At 42.1% G+C, this 25,166-nt stretch overlaps 5 protein-coding genes across 7 annotated transcripts in view; 1 reads left to right on the top strand and 4 right to left on the bottom strand.

Moving 5' to 3' along the window:
• Positions 1-4,335: 4,335 nt before the first annotated feature.
• On the bottom strand, positions 4,336-4,872 carry LOC144516335 (histone H2A-like). Its single transcript, XM_078247543.1, has one exon. The coding sequence runs from the start codon at positions 4,863-4,865 to the stop codon at positions 4,482-4,484; it is 384 nt and encodes a 127-aa protein (XP_078103669.1). The 5' UTR covers positions 4,866-4,872; the 3' UTR covers positions 4,336-4,481.
• Positions 4,873-5,242: 370 nt separating this feature from the next.
• Positions 5,243-5,697, top strand: LOC144516334 (histone H3). Its single transcript, XM_078247542.1, has one exon. It carries the CDS (start codon positions 5,243-5,245, stop codon positions 5,651-5,653), a length of 411 nt encoding a protein of 136 aa, XP_078103668.1. The 3' UTR covers positions 5,654-5,697.
• A 2,228-nt stretch (positions 5,698-7,925) lies between these two features.
• On the bottom strand, positions 7,926-10,187 carry LOC144516333 (zinc-binding protein A33-like). Its single transcript, XM_078247541.1, has one exon. The coding sequence runs from the start codon at positions 10,185-10,187 to the stop codon at positions 8,802-8,804; it is 1,386 nt and encodes a 461-aa protein (XP_078103667.1). The 3' UTR covers positions 7,926-8,801.
• A 1,749-nt stretch (positions 10,188-11,936) lies between these two features.
• Positions 11,937-17,909, bottom strand: cox6c (cytochrome c oxidase subunit 6C). Of its 2 annotated transcripts, none has more exons than XM_078249294.1 (4): positions 17,804-17,909; positions 13,539-13,653; positions 13,131-13,299; positions 11,937-12,072 (listed from the first exon to the last, which is right to left on the bottom strand). In XM_078249294.1, the coding sequence occupies exons 2-3, from the start codon at positions 13,641-13,643 to the stop codon at positions 13,174-13,176; spliced, it is 231 nt and encodes a 76-aa protein (XP_078105420.1). In that variant the 5' UTR covers positions 13,644-13,653; positions 17,804-17,909; the 3' UTR covers positions 11,937-12,072; positions 13,131-13,173. The 2 variants fall into 2 exon arrangements, with proteins under 2 accessions (XP_078105420.1, XP_078105419.1); XM_078249293.1 differs by having other exon boundaries at positions 13,167-13,299.
• Positions 17,910-19,080: 1,171 nt separating this feature from the next.
• angpt4 (angiopoietin 4) overlaps positions 19,081-25,166 on the bottom strand; it is a 71,546-nt gene continuing 65,460 nt past the window's right edge. The window contains exons 10-11 of one of the 2 annotated variants that reach the window (XR_013501915.1): positions 23,468-24,810; positions 19,081-22,584 (exon numbers count right to left, since the gene is read on the bottom strand). Coding sequence is in view for 1 of the 2 variants with exons in the window: in XM_078249291.1 (XP_078105417.1) it covers positions 24,650-24,810 (161 nt within the window). In the remaining variant the exon portion in view is untranslated. Of the gene's footprint in view, positions 24,811-25,166 lie in introns of both variants that reach the window. The other variant, XM_078249291.1, reaches the window with a different exon arrangement.

Here is a 25,166-nt window from a genome sequence, read left to right as displayed (position 1 = left end):
CCTCCTCACTGACACGCTTTACTCCCCCCACCTGCAGTCGCTACATGTTACATTAACACACATCCTGGATCTCTACTGTGTTTGAGCTATGTTATTGGTTACACGGCGTTCGTCGTTTGACTGATCGGGACTGTTTTCCAAGATGGCACCCGCATGTAAAAATGAACACTGCTGTCTTTATAATCTATTTTTTTTTAATAAACCTTTCACCCTCATTATGCTACCGTTGAAGTGTGGTGCTATTTTGAGCCTTGTTTAGTGGTATAAAATAGCGATTTACCCTCTGCCCTCGAAAGGTAGCATTAGCAGCTAATGACCGGTTGACGCCAGTTTGTTTCAAGCTAAATACACATTCGATTAGCATGAAAAACATGTCCCAGAGAACGGTCGACTGGGTACACGTATGTTATTAACCCCTAGGTTCATTTTGCACCGGAATTGTCCTTTAAGAAGAAGTGCGTGGCTCTGGAGCCATTGTCCTTCAATTTCCCAGACTGTTATTAGCTATACTGCACAAAGTAGCAGTTATAAACTAAGAAATGTACTGTATACTGAGAAAAAAAAAGAAAAGTGATGTCATTCAGCGATGAGACAATCATCACAAAGCTCAGGGTTGCAATGTCTGAATAACTTGTAATCTGACAACGTAGCTTCAATTTCAGATTGTGTGTGACCAGAAACGATGATTTAGGTGTAATGAATACTACATATAGTTCACATCAGGAAGTTGGTCTCTACAGGTATTGTGTGTGTCAGGATCAGGTTTAACCCCCGAAGCCGTACAGGGTGTGGCCCTGTCTCTTCAGAGCATACACCACATCCATGGCATTTGTTCTGAGATAAAAAAATAAAAAAAATGTACTGCTCCTTGAGAAATATGTTTTCAACAATGTGTTTTCTACTTTTTGGTGTAGCCTATTGTTTACTGACTGCTTGGTAGTGTATATCATTTTGATCACTTTGTTTATGATTTGAGAGCAGTGTTTGATTTTGAACACAGATAAAACTGTTTTGAGGCGAAAGAGGAGTCAGAGGTTTTGTAAATAGTGCCTGAAGATGAGGTTTTGTGTTTAATGTTTTCCGAAAATGCAGCAATTTTCAAAAAATGTTGTTTTAGCAATTGAGAAAAACTGTAATTGTCCAATGCTTTTTGTATTAAAAACGTATATCCCGCACCAAAAGGCTACATCGTTATGCAGACATGCTGTTTAACCACGTGTGTGAAACAAAAGAGGAAATAAAAAATCATCTTTTGGAAATTGATCTTAATGCCTTAATTAAAAAAAATGAGGAAAAAATCCAATCTTTAAGGACACCAATTTTTCTTTGTGAATGACTAATGTATCATAAATAAATAAATGTTCTTCTTTAAAATACAGGGGGCATAAGTAAGTACACCCGTATGTTAAATTCCCATAGAGGCAGGCAGGTTTTTATTTTTAAAGGCCAGTTATTTCATGGATCCAGGATACTATGCATCCTGATAAAGTTCCCTTGGCCTTTGGAATTAAAATAGCCCCACATCATCACATCCCCTTCACCATACCTAGAGATTGGCATGGGGTACTTTCCATAAAATCATCTCGCAATGCAAATCTAGCTGTAAGAGCTTTTTTTCCATCTCCCCTTCCGTAAAAGAAAATGAGTTGGGCAGTGCTCCAAGTTTATTATAGAATGATTTCACATTATCTATGCTAAATAACCCAGAGGAAGGATGAAGATTTGAGACCAGCTTTTCTGCTATAGACGTGAAGTAAGTATTAAAATGATTAGCAACCTCTTTCTTATTGAAATTCAGGACACCCTTCATTTTTTAGTCCTGTGTTTCTTGGTTTCTTAGGATTTGTCTTAGCGGCCCCCAATTCTTTTAAGGTCTTCCACAACTTTTTGGGGGTTACCTTTATTATTTGATATATCATTCTTATAGTGGGTTGATTTTGTGTCTCTAGTAAGTTCCTGAGTTTTATTTCTTGCTTGCTTATATAAAATAAAATCATGATTTTTTAGTTCTATGAAAAGTTTTAAGTGCTTTTTTCCCTGGTTTTAATAGCATCATGTATAACTTCATCAAACCATGCACTAGAACGCTGTTTAACTCTGATCTGTCTGAGAGGGGTCACCTTGTCTTTAAACTGTGACCATGCTATGTTAACACATGAACAATGGGAGTACTGTTTAAATGATCTGGATAGTACGGCCTTGGGAGAGTAAAAGGTTTTTTTTACCCGATTTTCTTGTGTAAAAAATTCTATTATGATCACTTATGCCGTAAGTAATAGTACCACTTTGAGATATTTTAGATTTGGACTGGACTACCAGGAGTAGGCCTACGTCATCACGTCGCTGCATCTCCGGCATGACATATCCTCCGATGCACTGTCTCTGCCACAGTGAAGGGCTCCGGGAAACGTGGATAACGAGGCCGCAAACCCACACCTCCGCCTTGGATTAATTAGCTGGGTGGCTAAATTTGCCAGTCCACTGGTAGTCCCGCTGGCAGGTGAAGCCAGCTGAAGATGTGCTGCGTGGCTAATAGCAGGATCCATGCCAGTGGAAAGCCAAAAAATGTGGGCCCGGATTTAGCTCTATATCCCCAGCCAAAAGCAACATAACCGCCATTTGGGCGAGACCCTGAGTGTCTCCTGCCTTTGTCCGACAAGGACAGGACGCTGGCATAGCCATTTACCAACCACTTTGACTATGTTGGCCTCCCGCCGCAGGGACAAACAAACACACCTCAGCCCCCGAAGATAGGATTGCACGCCGCGTTTGAACAACCATCAAACACGCAATCATTATTGTAGCAACCATCCATCCACCGTTCGACCGAGCAGATGCAGGAGACACATCAAACCTCGCAGATTGTTTAAGCGGCCGACACCGCGGCTGTCGCGCCAGTTCTGTGGCGGCCATCACTAGTAGTAGGCTACACACCATGGGTACAACAGACCCGACATGAGAGACCTGATTTTGATTTTTTTGATGACTTTAATTGTCTGTGTGGCGCAAATTTCAGCGCCTGGCCAATAGCATCTTCCACCTCATCTGCCTTCACTTTATGCAATTTCTGGCATGCTCCTGAAACACATGATAGAGGTTAGAGTTGTCAAACAGCTCCAAGTTTTAACATTGTACATAGGGTTGGGCACCGAAAACCCAAACAATACCCAACCCTAATTGTAATAAGTAATAAAGTCTTTATTGCAATAACAGCTTACCAATCATTGCTTCACACAGTCAAAGCTTACTAAAAGGACGCTTGACCAGAGGTCATTTTTTTGCCCATCCGGCGGAGCATTCTTCTGACGGCTGCATTCAGATTTGGTCCGCCGAGTGAGCGCAGGTACATAGTCTGAAAGACATGAAGAGATCATTGTTAGCTGCCACCGCCCTGTTGTTCGCCATCATCAGCCCAGTTGTGGGCACAATGATGAAGATGACTATACTGTGCTATGTATATAGTCAAAATGCATACCTTAGGAAAAATGTATACCTTTTATACAATATACCTTTTATATTTCTCACCCCTATAGCCCAGAATGTGTGTGTGTGTGTGTGTGTGTGTGTGTGTGTGTGTGTATGTTTATGAAATTGAATTGGTCACCATTTTTTGTTTCTTTGACTTGTCCTCCAGCTCCTTCTCCAATGTCTCCAGGTCCTCCAGGGTCTCGCAGGGATGATCAATTATGTCCTCTGACTCACTCACAGGTGGTATATTTTGTTTTTGGTAATTTAGAATTTGTTGCTGATCAATAATTTGGTCCAATTTCATTAAAACTTTCATCTGAAAGTCTAATAAATAAGGAATGTATCACAATTTTATGAAGAAATAAAGAACTTGTGTACATCTTATGCAAATACTATCTTAATGAAGCCTATGCAATTAAAGGAACATTCCACCTTTTTGGGAAATTGGCTAGGAGGTATTCTAGATGAATTTAAATAACAGTGGGGCACATTGCAAATAGGTTAATTTCCCAAAAAAGGTGGCATGTTCCTATAAGTAAAGACAGCGGACTGACTGACTATACCACAGTATTAAGACTTAGTCATTTGCCACCTATGTTGTATTGCACTCAGCTTCAAATGAGAAGACATATTTGTAATTGATGTTACAAATGTTGAGACAATAAATGACATGAAAACGTATTAGTAATAATGTTTTTTGTGACACCAATACAATTGTTTGTGTACTTGAGTATTTACTCAGTACTCAAGTACACAAACTCATCATTGAGAACATGAAGCTAGTTATTTAAAAGAAAGCTATAATATAATCATGACCTAACTTAAATCGTATTCCAGTTCTCATTTGTACAAAGTTGTAACTTTTACACATCACATTTTTGCATAAAGCCGTTTTAGTCATCCCATGTTTGCTAAATGTAATTGTATTTATTATAAGGAACGCTCTCTTTAGTTAGATGTGTGTGGCTCTTAAAAGAGCCGTTGTTGGTTTGGTTGAAGCCGGTTCCGGGTGTTTACTTCTTGGCGGGCTTCTCGGTCTTCTTGGGCAGTAGGACAGCCTGGATGTTGGGCAGCACGCCGCCCTGAGCGATGGTCACTCCGCCCAGCAGCTTGTTGAGCTCCTCGTCGTTGCGGACAGCCAGCTGCAAGTGACGGGGGATGATACGAGTCTTCTTGTTGTCGCGGGCAGCGTTTCCAGCCAGCTCCAGGATCTCAGCGGTCAGGTACTCCAGCACAGCCGCCAGATAGACGGGGGCGCCGGCTCCCACACGCTGGGCGTAGTTTCCTTTACGGAGCAGTCTGTGAACACGGCCGACTGGGAACTGGAGCCCGGCACGGGAGGAGCGGGTCTTAGCCTTCGCTCTGGCTTTTCCTCCGGTTTTCCCTCTTCCAGACATTTTTAGATGTTCTCGTGAGTCTCGACTCAGAAAAGTATTTCCCCAACAGCCGAAACCCTCCTATTTATGTCCACGAAGAGCAGCGCGCCGCTTCCTGCCAGACCAACCAGAAAAGAGGCTTCCAGCAGAGCAGCAGAGGGCGGCCCGCTCTCACATTTGGCGGGCATTTTGAAAAGCTTGTTCGCCAATAAGCAGCAGTGGGGGGTGCTTATTGGGGGCGGTGGGTCGCTCCTTGAGGCGGTGCTGAGCGCCAGGAGAGCCCCTCACCAATTAGGAGCCGGAGGTCTGTAGCAGCGTCACCGTCTCACATCCGGGTCCAACAGTTTAAGAGCCGCGTGTCTCTTTATTTCACTGTATTTTCTCCTGACCATTCAGCCATGGCAAGAACCAAGCAGACCGCTCGTAAATCTACCGGAGGAAAAGCCCCCAGGAAGCAGCTGGCCACCAAGGCTGCCCGTAAGAGCGCCCCGGCTACCGGCGGAGTGAAGAAACCTCACCGTTACAGGCCCGGTACCGTGGCTCTGAGAGAGATCCGTCGCTACCAGAAGTCCACGGAGCTGCTGATCCGCAAGCTGCCCTTCCAGCGCCTGGTCCGAGAAATCGCTCAGGACTTCAAGACCGACCTGCGCTTCCAGAGCTCCGCCGTCATGGCTCTGCAGGAGGCCAGCGAGGCTTACCTGGTCGGCCTGTTCGAGGACACCAACCTGTGCGCCATCCACGCCAAGAGGGTCACCATCATGCCCAAAGACATCCAGCTGGCCCGCCGCATCCGCGGAGAGAGGGCTTAAACTGACCTGAGACCAGCCTACAGTCACAAAACGGCTCTTTTAAGAGCCACCTCACTCTCACTCAAGGGCCTCGTTCCTCTGCTGCAACACGTTTTACCATCAATGGCAACAGATCAATCATTTTACAACAAACCGCTCTTCTCGCCTACAGTCTAAATAAGCCGTACATCTCCAAACGTCTTTCATAGCTTAATAGCCTACAATATTTGGCTACCGAGCAAATAAAATAGAAATAAGAAATTGGTCTCGGTTGAGCGATTCTTCCTATTAGACTACAGTCCGATTGAGTTAGAACTACAAATAAAAGTTCAACATTAGAAATCTGTGTGCATAGGCTGTGAGGTATGTAAACCAATGGTGTTTCTTATAAATACAAGTTACACAGTAGTTACAATACATTTGGAATGTGTATTTATGTAGCCTATATGGATTAGTAGGCTATATACTATGGGGTGCCGAATGTAAAAGTTCGGTTACAATTTTTTAGCTGATACATTTTCAACATTTAGCTCACTTTCCTCACATTTAGCGCATTTTCCTCACATTTGAGACAGAAATTATATATATCAATATATCTAAATGTTAAATATATTTCTAAATGTTTAATCTAAATGTTAAATCTAAATGTGTCGCCAAGTGTAAAGCTAAATATTTAGAAAATATTCAAATCCCCAAGGAAACCACGCCCACTGCGGTGGCTTCAAATCGCGCTGCACCCAGTGATGCCCCAGCAAGGGGTATCTCTGCTGTAGCCAGTGGGTACTTGGAAAGATTGTGGAGCAGCTTATGAAAATAAATAGGGAATTCACAAAATAATAATTGAATTATGATTGATTTAAAACAATATATCAGCTAAAACAGCTCAACACATATGTTAAAACATATAGCGAAGTAATCAATGGTAGAAAAAAATAGCTAAAAGTGGCCTACTGACTTTGCTAACAGTTGAAATGATTAGCTAAAAGTAATGGATGACTTTTGAAACATTAACCACACTTCAAGTAAAAGGTCTAGTTAGTAGAATTTCTGACCAAACCAACCTAAATGTTTACAGTTCAATTGCATGAAAATGACTACACTTGACGAGTCTTACAACACCTCTCTGGTCTCTAGTGAAATCATATCTTGGCAGTAGTTAGCTAACGTTTCTGCTTTTTGAGATAAATTAGCGTTAGCAACGGATAGCTCCTTTGCAAGCTAATATAGCAACATAATTCAGGTTAATAAAATACGGTAATGTAACCAAAGTATTGAAAACTACTTACATGTGGCTATAGTGTGTTCAGTCTCGCATTGCGAGACCTAGCTAACTTAGCTAGTTACAGTGCTGCGAGGCCTGTTCACATGACATGTCGGCTGCAGTGTGAGCTTGATTGCTTGTGAAGGATGAGTCAAACTAACGTTAAACACACAAGGGGATACGAGTCAAACAAAACAACGGCATTATGGTACACACAAATATTAAGACATTTCTGTGATATAAGTCAATAATACAAAATGCTGACCGAAATGTGTTATAATCCAGTAACATTAGTCGAACAGCTCCACTGTAGTCAGTATTTACTGTACCAACAGGTGTTGACTGGAAATTGCGGAGCAGCGATTTGAAGCCACCGCAGTGGGCGTGGTTTCCTTGGGGATTTGAATATTTTCTAAATATTTAGCTTTACACTTGGCGACACATTTAGATATAACATTTAGATATATATTTAACATTTAGATTCAGATATAACATTTAGATTTAACATTTATTTATATATATATATATATATATAATATTTGTCTCAAATGTGAGGAAAATGCGCTAAATGTTAAATTTATCAGCTAAAAAATTGTAACCGAACTTTTACATTCGGCACCCCATAATATAAGCTAAATGAATAATTAAGCACAATGTGAAATAAAATACCATTTTAATATTAATATTAACTTTGATCAGCAGAGGGCGCTAAAGCATCAGCAGAAAAGTCCTGCTGCAAGTTCCTCTCCTCAGAACACACAAAATGGAAGGACACACACACACTACAGGAGAACTAACACATATCACCGTCACACACACATATCACCGTCACACACATCCACAGTTGATTACTCACATTAAGACATTGTGTTTGTAGGAAGTTTACTGACATTTCTATGTTTAAATATCCAAATGAGGCATTATCTAATTCTAATTTTCGGGTCATTTTAGGAGAATATCTACAGACACAAATAGACAAAGTCTTGTCAATAAACAGCTAAATGTGTATTCGGTTTGTTTTCTTTCCATCAGTCTGAAAGCAGTTTTTGCCTGTAGGCTAGTCCGTGGCCTTTAAAACGCCTCCAGACTGCAGTTTACCTGCTGAGATGGAAGATTTGAAACTAAAGTCATGCCATCGCTTCTCTTTGTTTGTTCTTATAGTGAGTATATTTCCCTTTCTGCAAACAGGAGTTACACGTAAACTACAAATGCTATAAAGGTTCATATTTTTAATTCAATCCTTCCTCCCCGTCTTCACTTCTTCTCTTTCTTAAATGTGCTCGCTCTTCGTGAACCCAGACAGTTTATTATCTGAATCTTACATGTTAGTCAAACAGGTGTTGTACTTGAAATGGTTGTGTTACATTTCAGCCATTTCTGGAGATTAAAGGGTACCATTTCCTGGTTTCCCACACATGTCTCACACCAACAGATTATATTTCTTCCTGTCTAACACTAAATTACAAAACATGAACACAATGTGTACTGAATAAACAGCCATCTTGATACGTGATTGATAGTGAATCTTGCTAAACTTTCACAGAAAGATAACAGAGTGTGTGTGTGGGACTTGTAAATGATCTGGAGCCACAGTGGGACTACACAGTGACGTTACATGTACCTGGTTTTTAGATCAGAACTGATTGAGGCTAAATGAACCACGAGATCACAAACTAAATGAAATCATTTCACATGTGACAAGGCAAACAGCAGAAACAAAGCCCATTGTCAAACTGAACGACGACAAAAAGAAAAGAAAAACAATAAGTGAAAGAAAAAGAGAAATCATTTTGTAATAGCGAGACAGCAGAAGTAAAAGAGGTTAAGATTAAGATTAAGAGGTTCAATTCAGTGACTTTTCTCTTTAAGAAATAGACAACATCGTGAATATAATCATCCTATTGATCTCTAACTGCTCCGTTCCACCGTCACACACACCTTCACTGGTAATATCTTCACTACATCAGCAATGTTAATGTATGGAAACATCCTCTCAGTGAAAGTGCGTGTGAGGGTGTGTATGTCTGTGTTAGTGTCAGGATCAGAGAACGACAGCTTCCCTCTGTTCCAGTCCAGATTCACTCTGATCCTCTGGAGCTTCTTCTGCACTACCAGATCAGTGTCTGGATCTGATGGTGATCGTGCAAAGTATCCACCTTCACAGAACCCTGTCCCCCATAATTCAGACTCTATGTCTCCCTTCCTCTGGCCAGACTCTGCTAACACACCCAGAAACCAGGCCGTACTGTCTCCAACCTCGACATCCCAGCTGTGAGTCCCTGAGCTAAAGCCCTCAGAGCCCAGGACAGAGAAGTGAAAATCAAACCTCTCTGGATTATCAGGAAGCTGCTGTTCCTCTCCTAGTCTCACACTGGTCATATCTTCTGACAGGATAAAGTTTGGGTAAGCAGTGTTTGGGTCCAGAATCACAGGAGTGTAGGAGACCATGTCCTTCATCTTGTTCCAGATGTTGAAGCTCAGGTTGCCCAGGTGTTTGGCCTCGTCTATCAGAGCTCCTGAGATCAGCTGTGGATCATCCAGCTGGGGCCGCCGCTGGACTCTTTCCACCGCAGCCTTGTAGTTCTGCAGGAATGAGACATCTTCAGCTCTCAGCTGCGCCTCTGTGGCTCTGACTGTGTCTGAAAGAGGTGCTATCTCTCTGCTCAGAGCCGCCATCTTCTCCTTCATCCTCTCACTCTTCTGCTCCTCTTCCTCCCAGAGTGCAACCAACCTGGCCACTTCTTCATCTTCTAGGAACTGGTGAAGCTTCTTAAACTGCTCCTTAATCCGCGTCTCTGTGCGTCGGGCCTGGACATTCACATGTTCTGCTGTTTGATCACACTTCACTTTAACTTGTTCAAAAACCTTTAACTTCTCCTTTAAGGGCTCCAGAGTTTCCTGAAGGTTCTTCTTGTGCTGTCGTGCAGCTTCATCGACGGGTCGGATTCTGTGGTTGCAGTGTTTCTCTGAATCTCTGCAGACGAGACACACCAGCTGCTGATGGTCCAGACAGAAGAGTTTGAGTTTCTCAGAGTGCAGACTGCAGAGAGCCTCTGAAGCTCTCTGATCTCTCTCCAGTAAGAAGGCCTCACAAAGGTTCTTTAGGGCCAGGTTACACGGTGGGTCCATTGCGGATCTTTGCTTACAAAGTGGACACTCTCGTGTTTGTTTCTCTGTCCGCCAGCTCTGCAGACAGTCTTTACAGAAGCTGTGGCTACATGACAGAACAACAGGATCTCTAAAGACGTCATAACAGACTGGACAGCAGAGATCCTCCTCTGATCTGGAAGCCATTTAGTCTCTGAGTGAAACTGAAAACAGCAGACAGAAAAGCGCAGTCAGCCATGGCTCCCCTCCCTCCTCTACTAACTTCACTGACATTTACTTTGACTTTGAGTCGTGTTTTTAGCCATAGCTCACCTTCAGTGTGTGAACTGTCGGCAGGTTGAAGCAGCGGTGTTGCAGTTTTACACGTTTCTCTACTGTAGCTGAACTCCCTCAGAGGAAGTTGTTAGTTTGGTTTGAAGGATAATCTGATCGTCTGTTTCTCAATCTGTGTTCTTGTGGTCTGAAATTCCCGGATGTGATTTGTTCCGCCCAGTTTCATCCTTATTGGGGATGCATAATATTAGATGGAGGTGACTTGTGTGAACCATAGACTGTAAATATTAATAGACTGTTGAACATGATATGGCACTTAACCACTGCTAGTAGGCTACCAGCTCTGCTCGGCTCGACCCGGCCGAGCATTTATAATTTTCTTATAATGCGAAAATGTAGTTGTTTAAACGTCTAGCCTATTGATTGAGTGAGGTTCCGCTACATCTAGCATGTCTCGCCACGGATCAGAGGACCGGGCGGTCAGCGCTCAGAGTACCCCGCCGAGAACAGCCCGATCTCGGCCAGTCCTACCGGAAAGTAATACAGCATGCCCTGGTGTCTCTGTAGTGGTTGAAAATGAGATGTTATTAGTTTGGGGTTTAACTAAAGGGCTATCTTTGGTCTCAAAAGTACAAATCTATTAATTGTTCAGCAAATAAGTTTAGGCTGAGGGGCAAAATGTATTTATTTATTTACTTATCTTCAACGTTACCTTTGTCCGAATATTATGTTTTATTTTCTCTTATCTAACGTCAACGTGTTATAGCCTACCGGTTATAATGGCAATTATTGTGCATTAAAAGTAACATTTCAGTATCAAAATGTTACTTAAGTAAAAGTATTACCAGCAAAATGTACTTAAATAAGTCTGCAGAGTGAAGTATTTATAATGCAGAATGGCTCCTTTCATGTAAAATAATTTAAATGTAGTTTGTCAATGTGGAGCCTATTTTTGATAAATGTAGTTGAGTAAAAATGTACAGTACTTGATTTAATGTACTACTTAGTTACTTTCCACCACTGCAAATAAACATCTATCTATTCGAATGGAGCTCAGCGCAAATTCTTTCAGGAAGACTTCTAAATAACTTCAGTCACCGCTATCTCTCCCTAAAAATATTCAGCGGTTAAGGAGTTCACTTTTCAGTAAACCAACCAGAATTGGCCACGAAATTCATGATCCAATCACAGCATGACATCCTGCTTTAAATGTCTTCTCTCCTTGCTATCAGCTGTCTTTTCTTTTATTTATTCATTTGCTTTATTAAAGTTTTACAGGTTACAAAATATAGGCTACATTAAACATACATTAGGCTGTGTCACAACAATCACAAATGAACAATACAACAATTACAAAGTTTAACTGCCAAGATGTGCAAATATGTCTGGCTTCTCTACCCCTTTAAAATATTTTTAACGATGGAGTCTAATCCCCAAAGACTCTGTACATTTTATATTACGCTTATGTACAATAAATCTTTGCATATCTGCAACGAAGTCTCTCCTGCTTGAAATCTAATTTGAAGCAGAAAGAAAAGGCCCATATGGGGCAATGCATGACTTCAACAAAAGAGAAAAAGTAATACCTAATAGGCACCTATAGTGTTCACTAATATCATCTTACTTTTCTAAAGCTCAAATCAAAGAAAGAGACCAAAGAGCTTTCACATTAATAGAATATTTTATTTAGAGGAACAAAACAGCATAGCGATGTCCACATCTAAATCAGTAAATAACATCCAAGGGGACAAGCAGGAACTTCATCCTCAGACCAGGAATAAATGACAGGGAAGAAGAGCTGGAGGAAGAAAACGTAAAGATCAACAGTGAAATTGTGTTCACAACATGGTCTGTCTACATTGGATCTTGCACTGCAATACGAGGGGTTGTTTCTAATGTTCCGGTATGTACTACGCCCTCTCCGAGTCACAGCGACACATTTCTGTATCTTTAATGGTACTTCGTGCCGAGCTGGTCCTTTAAGAAACATTAGCTCTGTTTCCGTTCCGATTGTCAAGCAAAACATAAACAAACTTAAAATGCCGCAAAAAAAAAAGAAATGTGAAAAAGGTGTGTTTTCATCAACTGGTTTGGAGCAACAACAAAAAAAACAAGGTTACGGCGTAGTTTTGTCAGAACTTGGCTCTAAAGGCTACGCCTGGCTGTAATCTGCCAGGAAACAGACTGGAAGAAGTAGCGGTTGCTAAGTGGCAACAGAACAAGTCGCCTTGGCCATCTAACCATCTACGAGAGAAAAATGGAGGTCTTCGTTCGTTCATTCATTCATTCAGCTAGCATTGGCCATGTTTAACGCTGTCCCGAGACGAAGACGTGTTATGGGAATATCCAGGTAGACGCCGACAGCGGAAACAGCTGATCATCCTGCGAGTTCAATGTTGGCCACGTCACAACTTATTCTGCAAAGTCGATGCCATTATTTCATTTAGACTAAAACCAGCTCCAGCCAGCTTAAAACCTTATTTGCCAAATTGAGGACGTTTTATCAAATTGTGCCATTTCTATTCAGCTTTCCTAATGAGAGACTTCAAAATGCACATAAAAATACTTGTGAATGGAAACCCAACTAATGTTTAATCTCAGTTTGAAATTAGAATACTCTTGAAATTTATAATAAAACAAGGCTTTATTGATCCCCAGAGGCTAAATTTGGTTGTTGCTGAAAATACACAAAAATCAGTAAATACAGATAGGAAAGGTTTAAATACGATGTATATAAAAGTTAAATAGAAGTAAAAAATAAATGACCAATTAAGGACAACATTTCAAGTCAAAAGTGACAATGGGGTCAGAAGCCAAAAGAGTCAGCCGGTGTAGTAGATGTAATGGAGTATAGACATATAGAGTAGGTTACTGTGATCCCCCATGACTCACTGAGACTTCACTCCCCAGAGGGCCGCACGCTCTCAAAGACGCCGGCTTCCTTCATGGCGTTGAACTCTTTGACGGCGTCGTACTGCTTGTAGAAGTCAGCGTAGGCCCGTTTCCTGGGCTCCGTCACACCGTACTGTGGAACAAAAGACGGGCCGGTTTTGTTTGCAATTAAAACCAAAAAAATAAATAAAATAAAAAGGACTTGTCGATTGTCGGACATTTCTAAGTGACCCCAAACTTTTGACCGGTAGTGCGTAAGTTAGTCAAGATGCCGTCATGTCTGTGAAGTCATTTTCATTTTTTTTTAATTTTTAAAAAAAATCACGTCAGAGTTGTGATTGTAGCCACGCGGCTGCTGCAGCACACTCTCACCTTGAAGCCGATTGCAGCCACGAAGGACAGAGCGAACGCAATGGGCAGGTGAAACCTCAGACGCTTTCCCAGCAGCCCCCTCATCACAGGCTTTGCCAAAGACATGATGGATCACCTGCAGAGATAAAGACAACATTAAAGCTCAATTGTTGAGGCGAACGTTGCAGTCATTATGAAACATTATATCTTATAAACAGAATGACTACTCAACAGACTGTAGTCCGAGTAGAGACCCAAAATGCTTTCCACTCATTTCTATGTGGAACGACATGAGACACATTTGCCCTTCAAATAGAACTCAGCCCCACAAATACTTTTTTTTTTTTTTTTGCTGCTGAAACTGATATCAATATCTGGGAGTTTTAAAAAATCTTCCAACATACAAAACAGTCTTGATACAGGTGGCTTAGATTTGTTTTTCTATCGTGACCATGATACATACTAAGCAGGACATTTTACAGTTGAAAAAGAAACATGAACGCATAAAGACGATTAAAAAGGTGGACAAACAAACGCGGAGGCTCATAGGTGGCCTCCCCAAGCTCAAAGTTCAAAAAATCAAACTTGCCGCTGCTTTATTATGACGGAAGGTATGTAACCGTGACAACGTTTCTATATCTCCTTGAACATGGTTTGGCGTTTCTGTACAACTTCCTGGGTCAACAAAAACACCAAAACAGACAGATCTGCAACAAGCCGGCAGCAGCCTGGCTGATGTATTGGTCTCCGTATAACACCCAACATTGGCTCTCCGTTTCAAGTCTGACAAAAGAGGAAAGAGACTGGTCTCATTCTGGTTCAGTTCATATATTTCAATAATGTGCCCATTGATGTAAGTGAAGTAAACTGTGTGTGTGTGTATGTGTATACATATATATATAAAGTATTTATTTGTACTTATTTATATGCTGCTAAGCTGAGTGGATTGTGTTTAACATGCAATGACAACAATAAACTCTTATCTTAACAGCCCAAAGGTCACTCAACTGTAGGTAAACTGTGTTCCCCCCCCCCCCCAAAAAAATACTTACAGTAGTTATACGTTTTATAGTGCTTATTTTAGAGGACAGTGCGTCACCTGTCGTGCGAGCAAGACAATGATTAAAAATAGTCCACGTGACTAATCAGCGTGTCCCTGAAGGCAGCAGACCGCTGAGACTGTGGAGGGACCTCTCTGTGAGCGAGTTAACGGTACGTCAGGTAATCATCACACTGTATGAACATTACCAGGGACCTTCAGATGGACATTCAGCTAATATTAAGACGAGACACTCCAGGGGAATACGGAAAATATTTTAACTAACAGATATCACCATGAAACTTGTATGTTTAAATATGCAAATGAGGCAATAATATCGTATTAACTATGCGCAGAAATGTAAGGATGCGTGATACATCAACAAGTGCATCGTATCGGCCAATGTTGGTCATGTGTTTATAAGACAGGAGCAAAACTGGCCCAATGTCAACAACCGACGGTAATTGAGGGCTCGCTAACTTAAAGAACTCATGTGCTCATTTTCAGGTTCATAATTGTATTTAGGAGGTAATATCAGAATAGGTTTACGTGGTTTAATTTTCATAAAACATTTTTGTTGTGCTGCAGCTCCTCTTTTCACCCTGTGTGTTGAGCTCTCTGTTTTAGCTACAGAGTGAGACATCTCACTTCTGTTCCATCTTTGTTGGGAGTCGCACATGCTCAGTAGCTAGGTAAGGACTACTAGCCAGTCAGAAGCAGAGCATGAGGACGTGCCACGCTAGCAGCTAGGAGAGCATTATAACGTTTGTTACAAAGTGACCACGTTTGTCTCTGAAGTAAAGGCTGGACTACAATAGAGCTGTTTGGAGCAGTTTGTGAACAGTGTTTTCTGTTGGAGATGGTAAGTCCCTTTGGGGTGGACTTTGGGCTTTTTCACTTTGTAAATATATGACACGCACAAAAATATATAACACAAAGGAAAGGGGAAAAGCCAAAAAGCATAATATGAGCACTTTAAGGTAGACTGGCTTTGTGTTCATATCGGTGCATCAAGCCAGGTTCAAATTTCGTGTTTCATTTTGTCGACATACTAGAGTCAAAGGTTTTTGCAGAGGGGATTTTGGATATCTTTTTTGTCACTCCATAAATAAAATACTGTCAACAGCAACGTTGCAATTTAATATTTTGGCCGGTGGATTTTTTCATCTACCCGCCAACTTGGCCAGTAAGTCAAAAAGTTAAATTTTGGACACTGATGGTTAGGGTGCATGCCACACAAATGCAACATCCACAGTTCAATTACAGACCAGGTACGTCATCTCCTCTGACTTTATACAAGGCAAAAATAAAATGAAAATAATATGAGAAAAACCTAAAAGAAAAGATGTTACTACACTTCTATTTGTGTTGTTTAGAGTTCTCCTAACTTCACCAAAAGTTAGCATTAGATATAGCCTAGTCTCATTTGTGTATTAAAACACCCACGTGTTTATAGTGAATGTGGCTGATTGGACTGTGTGGGTGTGGTTAAGGTCCTGACACACCAACCCGATTATCGGCCATCGTACAGTCTGGCGAGGTCGGTGACTCGAGTCTGTTCGGTGTGTTCCGTGCCGTCGTCCGTCGGAGGGGCCGTCGGCCTTCATTTGGGCCGATTTGACTTGTTGAATCGGAAGGCGGGCAGTCGGACTCAATGGCCAATCTGATTGGTGGAGTGCTAACCCAGGAAATGACGAGCGGGATGAGCCTGACTAACACCTCTCAAAATCTGACAAAAATCTTTCAAACTGACCTTTGCCGATCTGAAATGAAGACAGATTCAGCAACTGTGTGGCCTATTTCTCGCTTAAAATGTTTTCAGACAGGTGAACCATCTTCATAAAATATGAGATCGTATCCCGAATGAGCCGCCATTAGGCTCGGTTGTAAAATCCAAGAGCAGCCCGACCCATGTGACGCGTTCATCCAATCTGCTGACCGTTTTCATTTTTTGGGGCGACAATATAGATTAGCGCCGCCTGCTGCTATGGAGACGTATTACGTCTCGCGCACGCGCAGAACGTACGCTCAAGTCGGCGTCGCTTCGGTGTGTTCCGAGACACTTTTTGGACCAACTCGGGGAGGCCGTCAGTCCGACTGACTTTTCTGCCGAAGGTCGGCCGTCAGGTTGGTGTGTCAGAGCCTTTAGACTGAGTGACTGACATCTTCCTGAGTCCACTGTTAGTGTTGTTGCACCTGTTAGGGCGGGACAAATGACACCTTTATCATCCTCATTGGTAGAAAGAACCTGTGACCTAATAAGTTCCCATCAAAGCTCTGGCCCATCTACAACCTGTACAGAGCCTAATCAGCCAGAATAACAGAAAACGTGTGAGTGTAACATGTCTTGATGTCAGTAATCACCTGGGGGAGTTTCATGGTGATCTTTTGTTTTTATCCATTTCTGTAGTGTCTTGAAACTGTATGAATTTCACAATTCATCTCTTTAAAAAGGTTTTGTTCTAAACCAGAAATCTCCACTTCAGTAGCACTCAGGGTACATAAACCAAACTCCATTTCCATCTAGCTACATTCTGAAGGTCACAGAGGGCTTTGTTTATGTATTGCACAGCATAAATTAAGACTATCACACATTTTATTCCTAATAACATGGAGGAATTGTATGTTATATGGCTGTTGACAGTTGGTTCTCATTTATGGAGTGATAAAAAAGAATGTTGATCCTGGCTTTATCCGATGTTCACATTTCTGTTCCGGAAATGTATGGAAACTAGCAAATATTTAATCCACTGGGGAAGTTTAACGGTATTATCTTTCAGTTAAAATATGTTCCCTATTCACCTCGAGTGTCTCCCCTTAACAGGAAGGAGAGTCAGTGTAGTGCTAACAGCTGTAGCATTGCTAGGGTCAAAGTAGCATAATGCCTATACGCTTCCTCTCTTCGTCGCATTATATGGTTTCTCTTAACCAACAAAAACAAGCCAACATAACTAATATACTACATGTGTAACTAATATAAGTAACTAACAGAATAGAATATAGGGACGAACTTTCAGTATGCATGTAGCTAGCTAACGTCTGCAGCACGATGAGCTAACATTAGCTCGTTAGCTCATACAGCTAACTGCTATCCATACGGAAAGCCGTATTTATATCTATGGAGGAAAACGGCAAAATTCCGGATAAATGGTGAAATGCAGGCGTCGTTATTAATGTGACAATGCAACGCGTTATCATGTAAAATCAACTCACACACTTAAATAGTTGAATTTTTAAGAATACTCACAGGTTGGACTCACGACCTTCACAGAAACGGCTAACTCAGCTCGGTTGCTTTTCTCTACCGGAAGAGACGCTCTCCTACTGGAGCCGCGGAAGGACAAATTTGAGTCCCAAGAAAAGCGAAGGCTAGGCAAGTTAGGTCATTGGCACTCTTCTTCTTTCTTTTGGTTTTAGCGGCAGCTTGCATCCTTAATGTTGCACTACTACCATCTTCTGGAGTTAGTTCACTCCTACAGTTGTCGAGGAGTCAAATGTGTCCCATTAGTCCTGTTCTCAAGCTGACCAAGCATCTTCTGCTTTGTCCACTTTCACCACACTTCATTATGTTCTTTGCTCCTGCTACTGTTATCCAAAACATCGCCTCATCATGTCATCCCTACTTTCTTCATGTTCTTTCTCTCTGATACATATTTCCTGCAACCAACAAGCACATGCTCCACAGTTTCTGGTACCTTGTAGTGATCATAAAAACCGTTTGGCTTCTTCCCTATAATGTAATGTAATTCTCAGCCTGCTTATTGTTACTTGTTCTTTCTGTTTTGTTCTCCTATTTCTCAACATACCTAGCCATACTGAACAAGAGACTGCATTGAAATAAGTTACTGCAGGAGTGTTTAGAGTAAAACTACATGTGTGAAATAGATCATAAAACACATTCTGCTGGTTAGCTGTATGTGAACTTAAGAGACAGTCCGTTTCAGACTCATTCCCCGTGTTGCCTAAATGTACATCCCTCATTACAAAGTCAAGAGTTTAAAAATCGATTTACTTTTCTCAAAGGTAGACAAACTACAGACTTTCTAAAACTCTTAAATAATAAGGATGGGTGGCATGAAAGTACGATGTGTTAAACTGTTGTGTAAGCACATACTCTGTGTAAATCTAAAATGACCAAGCGTCACAAGAAAAACAGAGGATGCTGCTTCTTGCTGAACCTCCAAAAAAGCTTTTTTTTGCCACCAGCAGATGGTGCTGCTTTTCCACCAGGAGTCGCTTACCTGTCCTGTCAAATAAGTAGTTTCTATACCCAGAAAAAAACATGATCCCACTGCTGTAATGTGGTCTCCAGGCTAGTGCCCCTTCTCCTGTATTTTTTTATATATGTAAATATATGTAGAATAATAATACAAAAAAAGTAATCAGACTTTTTTTTATCAATATACATTTTACAGAAAAATAGCATTGGTTCAAACTTGTGTAACTATATATATCTGACAAATAACTGATTTACTTCCAATAAACACTATCAAACTTAATTAATCAAATGATGCAGAATTATGATACATGAAAGGTATGTTTATTGTGTAGTCGAAATTGCAGCCTCAAAATATTAAATGAGATATACAACTGATATATATTTAAAAAAAAAAAACAATGCTATCAGTAAAACTTTATAAAGATGATTTTGTTCTGTCTGAGAGACAGAGAAACAGGAAGAAGCATTTTCATTTTACAAAATACTGCCCCAAAAATAGGTTCCATGGCATGAAAATTTCACTTTATGAGGTTTTTTTAACATTAATATCCCCCAGCCTGTCTATGGTCCCCCAGTGGCTAGAAATGGCGATAGGTGTAAACCGAGCCCTGGGTATCCTGCTCTGCCTTTGAGAAAATGAAAGCTCAGATGGGCCGATCTGGAATCTTCCCTTTATGACGTCATAAGGGGAAAGGTTACCTCCCCTTTCTCTGCTTTGTCCGCCCAGAGAATTTGGCCCACCCATGAGAAAGAGAGAGACATCATGGCTTGCAAACGAACGAAGCATGGCAGTTGTGATTTCAGAGATTTCAGATACAGTATTAGGGGACCACTAAGGCCTATATAAAAGCATCCAAAAAGCAGCATGTCATAGGACCTTTAAAGTTGAGTGAACAAGCTTTGCTAAACATACTCAGTTAATAAAAAAAACAAAACAAGTTTAAACCTGAACAAGTGAAATTTATTTTGATGTTAGCAGTAAACTGCTTTAACCCAGTTACCCAGAACAACACACTGAAACAATGAGAGTAAAGATGAAACTAAGTCCATCCTAAACTTCACCACCTTCTCTTCCATAAAGTGCATTTTATTCAGGTAAGTATAGAACATTTTTACAGGCTTCACATACAAATTGCATTGACGGCTATTAAAAGGAGAAGGCCGCAGGATAATACTTAATCACTATTATCACATGAAGACCTGTGTCACCAGAATGTCAGCTTCTCAGAGAACAGATACAGGCAGCTCTTTTCATCTAAGAGATTCCCTTACTGTTGTTTTTAGGTATCATAAACCCCAGTGATTGGTGTCTCCACTCCAAAGAGCAACATGCTGATGTTGATGTTGTGTCATGGTCCTGGGTTTTGTTTAGTTTCCAGTTTTATTTTGTAGGCTAATGTCTTGTTTGACTTCCTGCCTTGTGTGTTTTCCCGCCGTTGTGATTGTCTGCCCCTCCCTAACATAGACACTTAATGAAATGGACAATGTGACGCCGTAGACTTCAACGGAGACCAGTGAAGTCTATTAAAAGCACTTTTCTGGTGATGGCTGAGCGTTACTGCGCAGCCTCCAACTGAGCTTGAAGACGTAGATGTGACGTGAGCAACCTGTCTGAAAGTTGTAAGTCTTCTGGTAGCTGTGCCAAGAGAAATCTCAATCATTCCCAATCTTGCAGAGACGGAGAGCGTAGGTATATGTAAGGAGATAACATAGACACAGGCTAATTATTGCTAACTTAAATGCTAGTTAACATTAGTAATTCAACTTAAACAGCTAATATAAGTCAAAACTGCTTGCGAGCTTCTCTTGTACTATACGGTAATTCCTCTACTATGCGACAGTAAGTCGCGTGGTTATGACCAGCCTATTTTTACAAAAACGTCTGCTACGGAGCCATAACCTGAGATACATGGTAATGGAGCCTTTTATACATTGTCGTGTTTCTTTAGAAATAAACAATGGACAAATAGAGTCTTTAAACGCTTCAGATGTAAAGTTATTCGCTGTCAAAGTGACGCAAAAATGAATGGCAGTCAATGGAATGCTAACGGCAGGTGATGGCTTGTTAGCAACAAAATGGCTCCATAGGAGGTACGCTTTGTGGAGGCTGGCTTACCCCCTTGCTCCCTAGTCTATGTCCTCGACGTTCCACTTCCGGGATCGCTCCGGTGCCGCAGGAAATTCCGCCACATGCATGTATTTTCGCCGAATATACTCTCTTTGTGTTGGCATTTTATACTCCGGTGGATTTATGAGGACTATGGTTAACTGCTCCTCAGATCTCTGCAGGGTAAATCCAGACAGCTAGCTAGACTATCTGTCCAATCTCAGTTTTCTGAGAACTTTGAACGTACACATGTTCCACCAAAATAAGTTACTTTTTGCAGCGGCTCCGTGCAGGGCTTAGCGCCGCCCATGACGATTGTGCGCACTGTGGAAGGTCTGGCAAAGCGAGACTAGCCCCTCCCTAGTCTCACATTGCCAGACCTTCCTCCACAGCGCCGCGGAGGAGGGTCTGGCTAGTCCACACAGCATTCCGGGATAGGAGAAAAACATGCTCTGGTTTATTGGCATTTCTTTAAACCAATTACAATCATCTTGGGCGGTGCTAAGCCAATAGCCTCGGGAAGGAACTTGTTTTGGTTGAACGTGCACATAGGGAGGTGAGCCCTGGAATTTAAATGGCTGTCGAATGTCTAATGAGAATTTTACTCAACAAAAAGATAATTTGATTGCCTGTCGTAGCTCGGAGGATGATTCTCCGAATCGACCAGAGTTTAGAATGCCAACACAAATAAAAGCGGAAGATGAGGGACATCGAGCCGAAAATGAACCTCCGGGGGCACCTGAACAATCCCGTAAATGAAACATTGTCGATATAGACTAGCCCCTCCCCGATGTGAAAACCTGTTCATCAGCCTTCATGTCACCTGTCTGTCGTTACAACCCCTCGTTGCCTTGTGTATTTAGTCTGTGTTCTCCCTGTGTTCTCCCCGTTCTCCCCCAGTGTCAACGTTACCAGCCTTCTCCCTAGCGCGAGTGTCTCTGTGTTCACTGTTTCTGGTTTTTCCCTGTCGTTTTTGATTTCCTACTTGTTACCTTGTTGATGTTTGGGCGTCCGAATTTCAGACTCGAGTCGCCGTCTCTGCTGCTAACGACACATGAGCTATAACGCCATCTCAGCTGTCCGCTCTCCTTTTTTGTCATTTATCTGTGGATGTAATAAGTGAGTGTATTATATACCAGGAGTGTAACGTGTGTGTTTGAGACAGAAAAAAACTGTTTAGAGAGCAACAAGGCAATACTAATATGGTCTGCAACTCATTTGATGTGTGTATCAGTGCCGTGAGAGTGAGAGTGTGCACACCAACGAAAAAACAAGGAAATAATCAAAGTTGGGATGATAATTAAATCAACATTTCTCGGCTTCAGAATCTGGACTCACTCACAGTCTCTGGCTTGATTTCTTCTTTGTTTAAATCATTCTTTCTTTGCTCATTATCCAGACTTTCTATCCAACATATTACAACTGCTTCTGATTTTGCCGTTATCGTTTCTTTTCCTGAACAATAATTAAAACCATGTCCACCATGTTCGTCACGTCCAGCTGCGTGTCTCAGGAACCCGTCCTTCAATCATTCAATCCGTTTCCATTTTTTTATGTCCAGGTCTGTTTCACTAACAGTGAACACACAGTAAAGGGGAATTTGACCACACTGGTCTTTGTGGTTGTCAAGAGTCTTTTGAGTTTGAAGAAGAAAACCTCGTCATCCTCGGATTGATCCTCAGCGAGGCTTCGACTTCTGAAGCTGAAGAAAAGAATTTTGAGTTTGAGTTTTCAGTTAAACAATAAGTTGCATTTTAAGCAGCTCTTTTTTTCTCTGCTCGTGGCTCTCTGCTGGACGGCGTTCACAGCGGAGAGCTACGTGCCACATGGCACTATATCGATGAGGACTGGTGGATTAAATTGTCCGTCCTACACACCAAGTATACCAGGTAGACGCACAGCTGATAACCTTGTAGGTGGAGGCCCTGGGGACAGGCTCAGACACGCCGCGGACCGCTGTGGACTTGTGTCGGTCGCACAAGTGGTTCCAGGAAAGTGGCTGCATGTGTCCAAGACAATGCACGGAACATCGTGGCTGATCGACCAGTACAAGTCTGCAGCTGGACGCAGAAAGTGTCCCAGAGTCCTGAACTGGGACTCTGTTGCCCGCTTGTCGGTTAACAGTTAATAATGATTTGACGAGGGTCGGCTATCGGCCAGAAAAGAAACCTCTAAATTAGCATCCGTAGTGCGAACTGTGTTTATCAGAAGTGTACGGGTCAACCAGTTTATTTGAATACACAAGCATCCTTGGTGCAATTTCCTGTGTTGTTTTTCTTCCTCTGTTGGCACATTACTGTCTGACTGTCTGCGTCTGTAACCTGACAGTGACAGAATACATGACTGGACTTTGAAGCTCTGAAGCTTGTCATCATGCGTCACTTCCTCTTTTCACTTCACGACCTCTGTTTGTCTAATAACCACTTCACTCCTTTACTGTCTGGGTTGTTTTACTACCAAATTCAAACTGGTCATCATGGTAGAAAGAGATGTTTTAATGTGATAGAGGACAGCGTGCTATGATCTGCTAACAGGGTGACCAGGGTGTACAGTATTCAAAGCCATTCTTCAGTGAAACCACTTACCACAAGACGTTGGTCAGAAAAGAAGAACTAGCCCCTGATGAAGAGGAATGTTCTCAGGTTATAGGAGATACCTGCAGAGGTATTCTGAAGTCTGTGGATGATACCAATTTCTTATCCAAGAGATGCTTTGAAGTCCTAAAGGCTGACCATGAAGCTGCAGGTGTGCTCCATCGCCATAAGAGGTGCTTGTCGGATAGTTAAACAGCTTCGGAAACCCTCTCCCTGCCTCCACAACTTTCCGACAGCGGCACTTTGGGACAGTCTGCGTCTGACTGTAACTTCCCGACCATCCGACATTCACACCCATTTTACGCAGCAATTGGCCAGCTGTGTGGAGGTGAGCCATGAGCCAGGGATTGGACTTCTCTCTCAAGCTCTCTTTTGTCATCCTTACGCAGCCAAGTCTGTCTTTATTTTAAATGTACAAACACGTGCAGCACCATGAATGTGTTCCAGGACAGACTGCCTGAAAATGTGCACCGTTATCCCGTGTCTCCCACCTTTCTATGATGGCCGTCCAGGCTCAGGAGATAGAGCAAGGCGGGTCATCCACTAATCAAAGGGTGGATGGTTCGATCCCCAACTCCTCCTGTCCACATGTCAATGTGTCCTTGGGCAAGATACTGAACCCCAAACGGCTCCAGATGGTTGGACGGCACCTTTCATGGCAGCTCGGTGTGTGACTGGGAGAGTGAGTTGCAGAGTGCTTTATCAAGGCAGCCATTTAACTAAAAACACTTCTGCCTTTAAACTGAACTTTGTATGAACTTGCTCTTTTCTACCCTTATGGATCCAAGTCATAACAAGTCATAACAACAAAGTCCCAGAGGAGAAAAATAAAGCAAGACTTTGAAAAGCATAAAGCTGGGGCAGAGGGGTTTTAACATTATGGCTGTCAGTCTGAGGACAGGCAGGGTTGTTGTTCAAAGTTGTAGCCTTGTACCATCATGGCAGTGGATTGGAGGGTTGTGAGTTTGGAAGTCATACTGTAGGATCATACCATCATGGTGCTTAAATCGAGGGGTGTTGTTAGAAATATCCACATCATCAGGAAGCTATTGGAGCCCTGGAGCGGTGTTGGGAGCCATAGGGTCGTACCGTCATGATACTGGAGGGTCCTAAGGCTGTGGGTTGTACCGTTGCTGGGTGTGTGTGTGTGGGGGGGGGGTGTTGGGGCTGTTGTTAGAAGTCATAGGGCCGTACCATCATGGAGGTGGAGCGCAGGGAGTAGCTAGGGCCCCTGAAGTGGTGCCACTTGATGCCGTTGAGCTTCCTGATGTTGTGGCCGACGGTGTAGTAAATACCGTTCAGGTTGGAGAAACCACAAGCGTCAAACCACCAACCTGATGGAGAGAGGAAGAGAGAGAGAAAGAGAGAGAGATGGAGGAGGATGATGAGGAAGATGAGAAGGGAAGAAGAAGGGAGGGAACGAAAAAGAGAGGGAATATTAAGGGAGAAGAGGGGCAGATGGATGGAGTCTATTTGTACTTTCAAATAAACACATTAATGTCAGCAAACAACATGTTGTTAGTAAGTATATATGTAATATGAATATATAAAAAACGGCCACCGGCCCCCTCACAGTGCTCTGTACTCGGCTTACAGTCACCTTTTCTCTCCGTAATTTCGTAGGATATTTATAGAACCTGTTCACAAGAATGTGTTTAAATATTTCCTTGAGGGAACATTGTGGATGTGT

This window comes from Sander vitreus, chromosome 4 (assembly GCF_031162955.1).
Source record: "Sander vitreus isolate 19-12246 chromosome 4, sanVit1, whole genome shotgun sequence".
NCBI lineage: Eukaryota > Metazoa > Chordata > Actinopteri > Perciformes > Percidae > Sander > Sander vitreus.
Note: the sequence above shows the minus strand (reverse complement) of the source record. Positions and strands in the feature narration are given on the sequence as shown.

What these genes read in the sequence shown, in the direction of transcription:
- LOC144516335 (XM_078247543.1), bottom strand. Translation starts at nt 4,865, where the DNA reads ATGTCTGGAAGAGGGAAAACCGGAGGAAAAGCCAGAGCGAAGGCTAAG.
- LOC144516333 (XM_078247541.1), bottom strand. Translation starts at nt 10,187, where the DNA reads ATGGCTTCCAGATCAGAGGAGGATCTCTGCTGTCCAGTCTGTTATGAC.
- LOC144516334 (XM_078247542.1), top strand. Translation starts at nt 5,243, where the DNA reads ATGGCAAGAACCAAGCAGACCGCTCGTAAATCTACCGGAGGAAAAGCC.
- cox6c (XM_078249294.1), bottom strand. Translation starts at nt 13,643, where the DNA reads ATGTCTTTGGCAAAGCCTGTGATGAGGGGGCTGCTGGGAAAGCGTCTG. An exon ending in TGGCTGCAATCGGCTTCAAG is followed by an intron (nt 13,300 to 13,538) that starts GTGAGAGTGTGC and finishes TTTGTTCCACAG; the next exon opens with TACGGTGTGACGGAGCCCAG.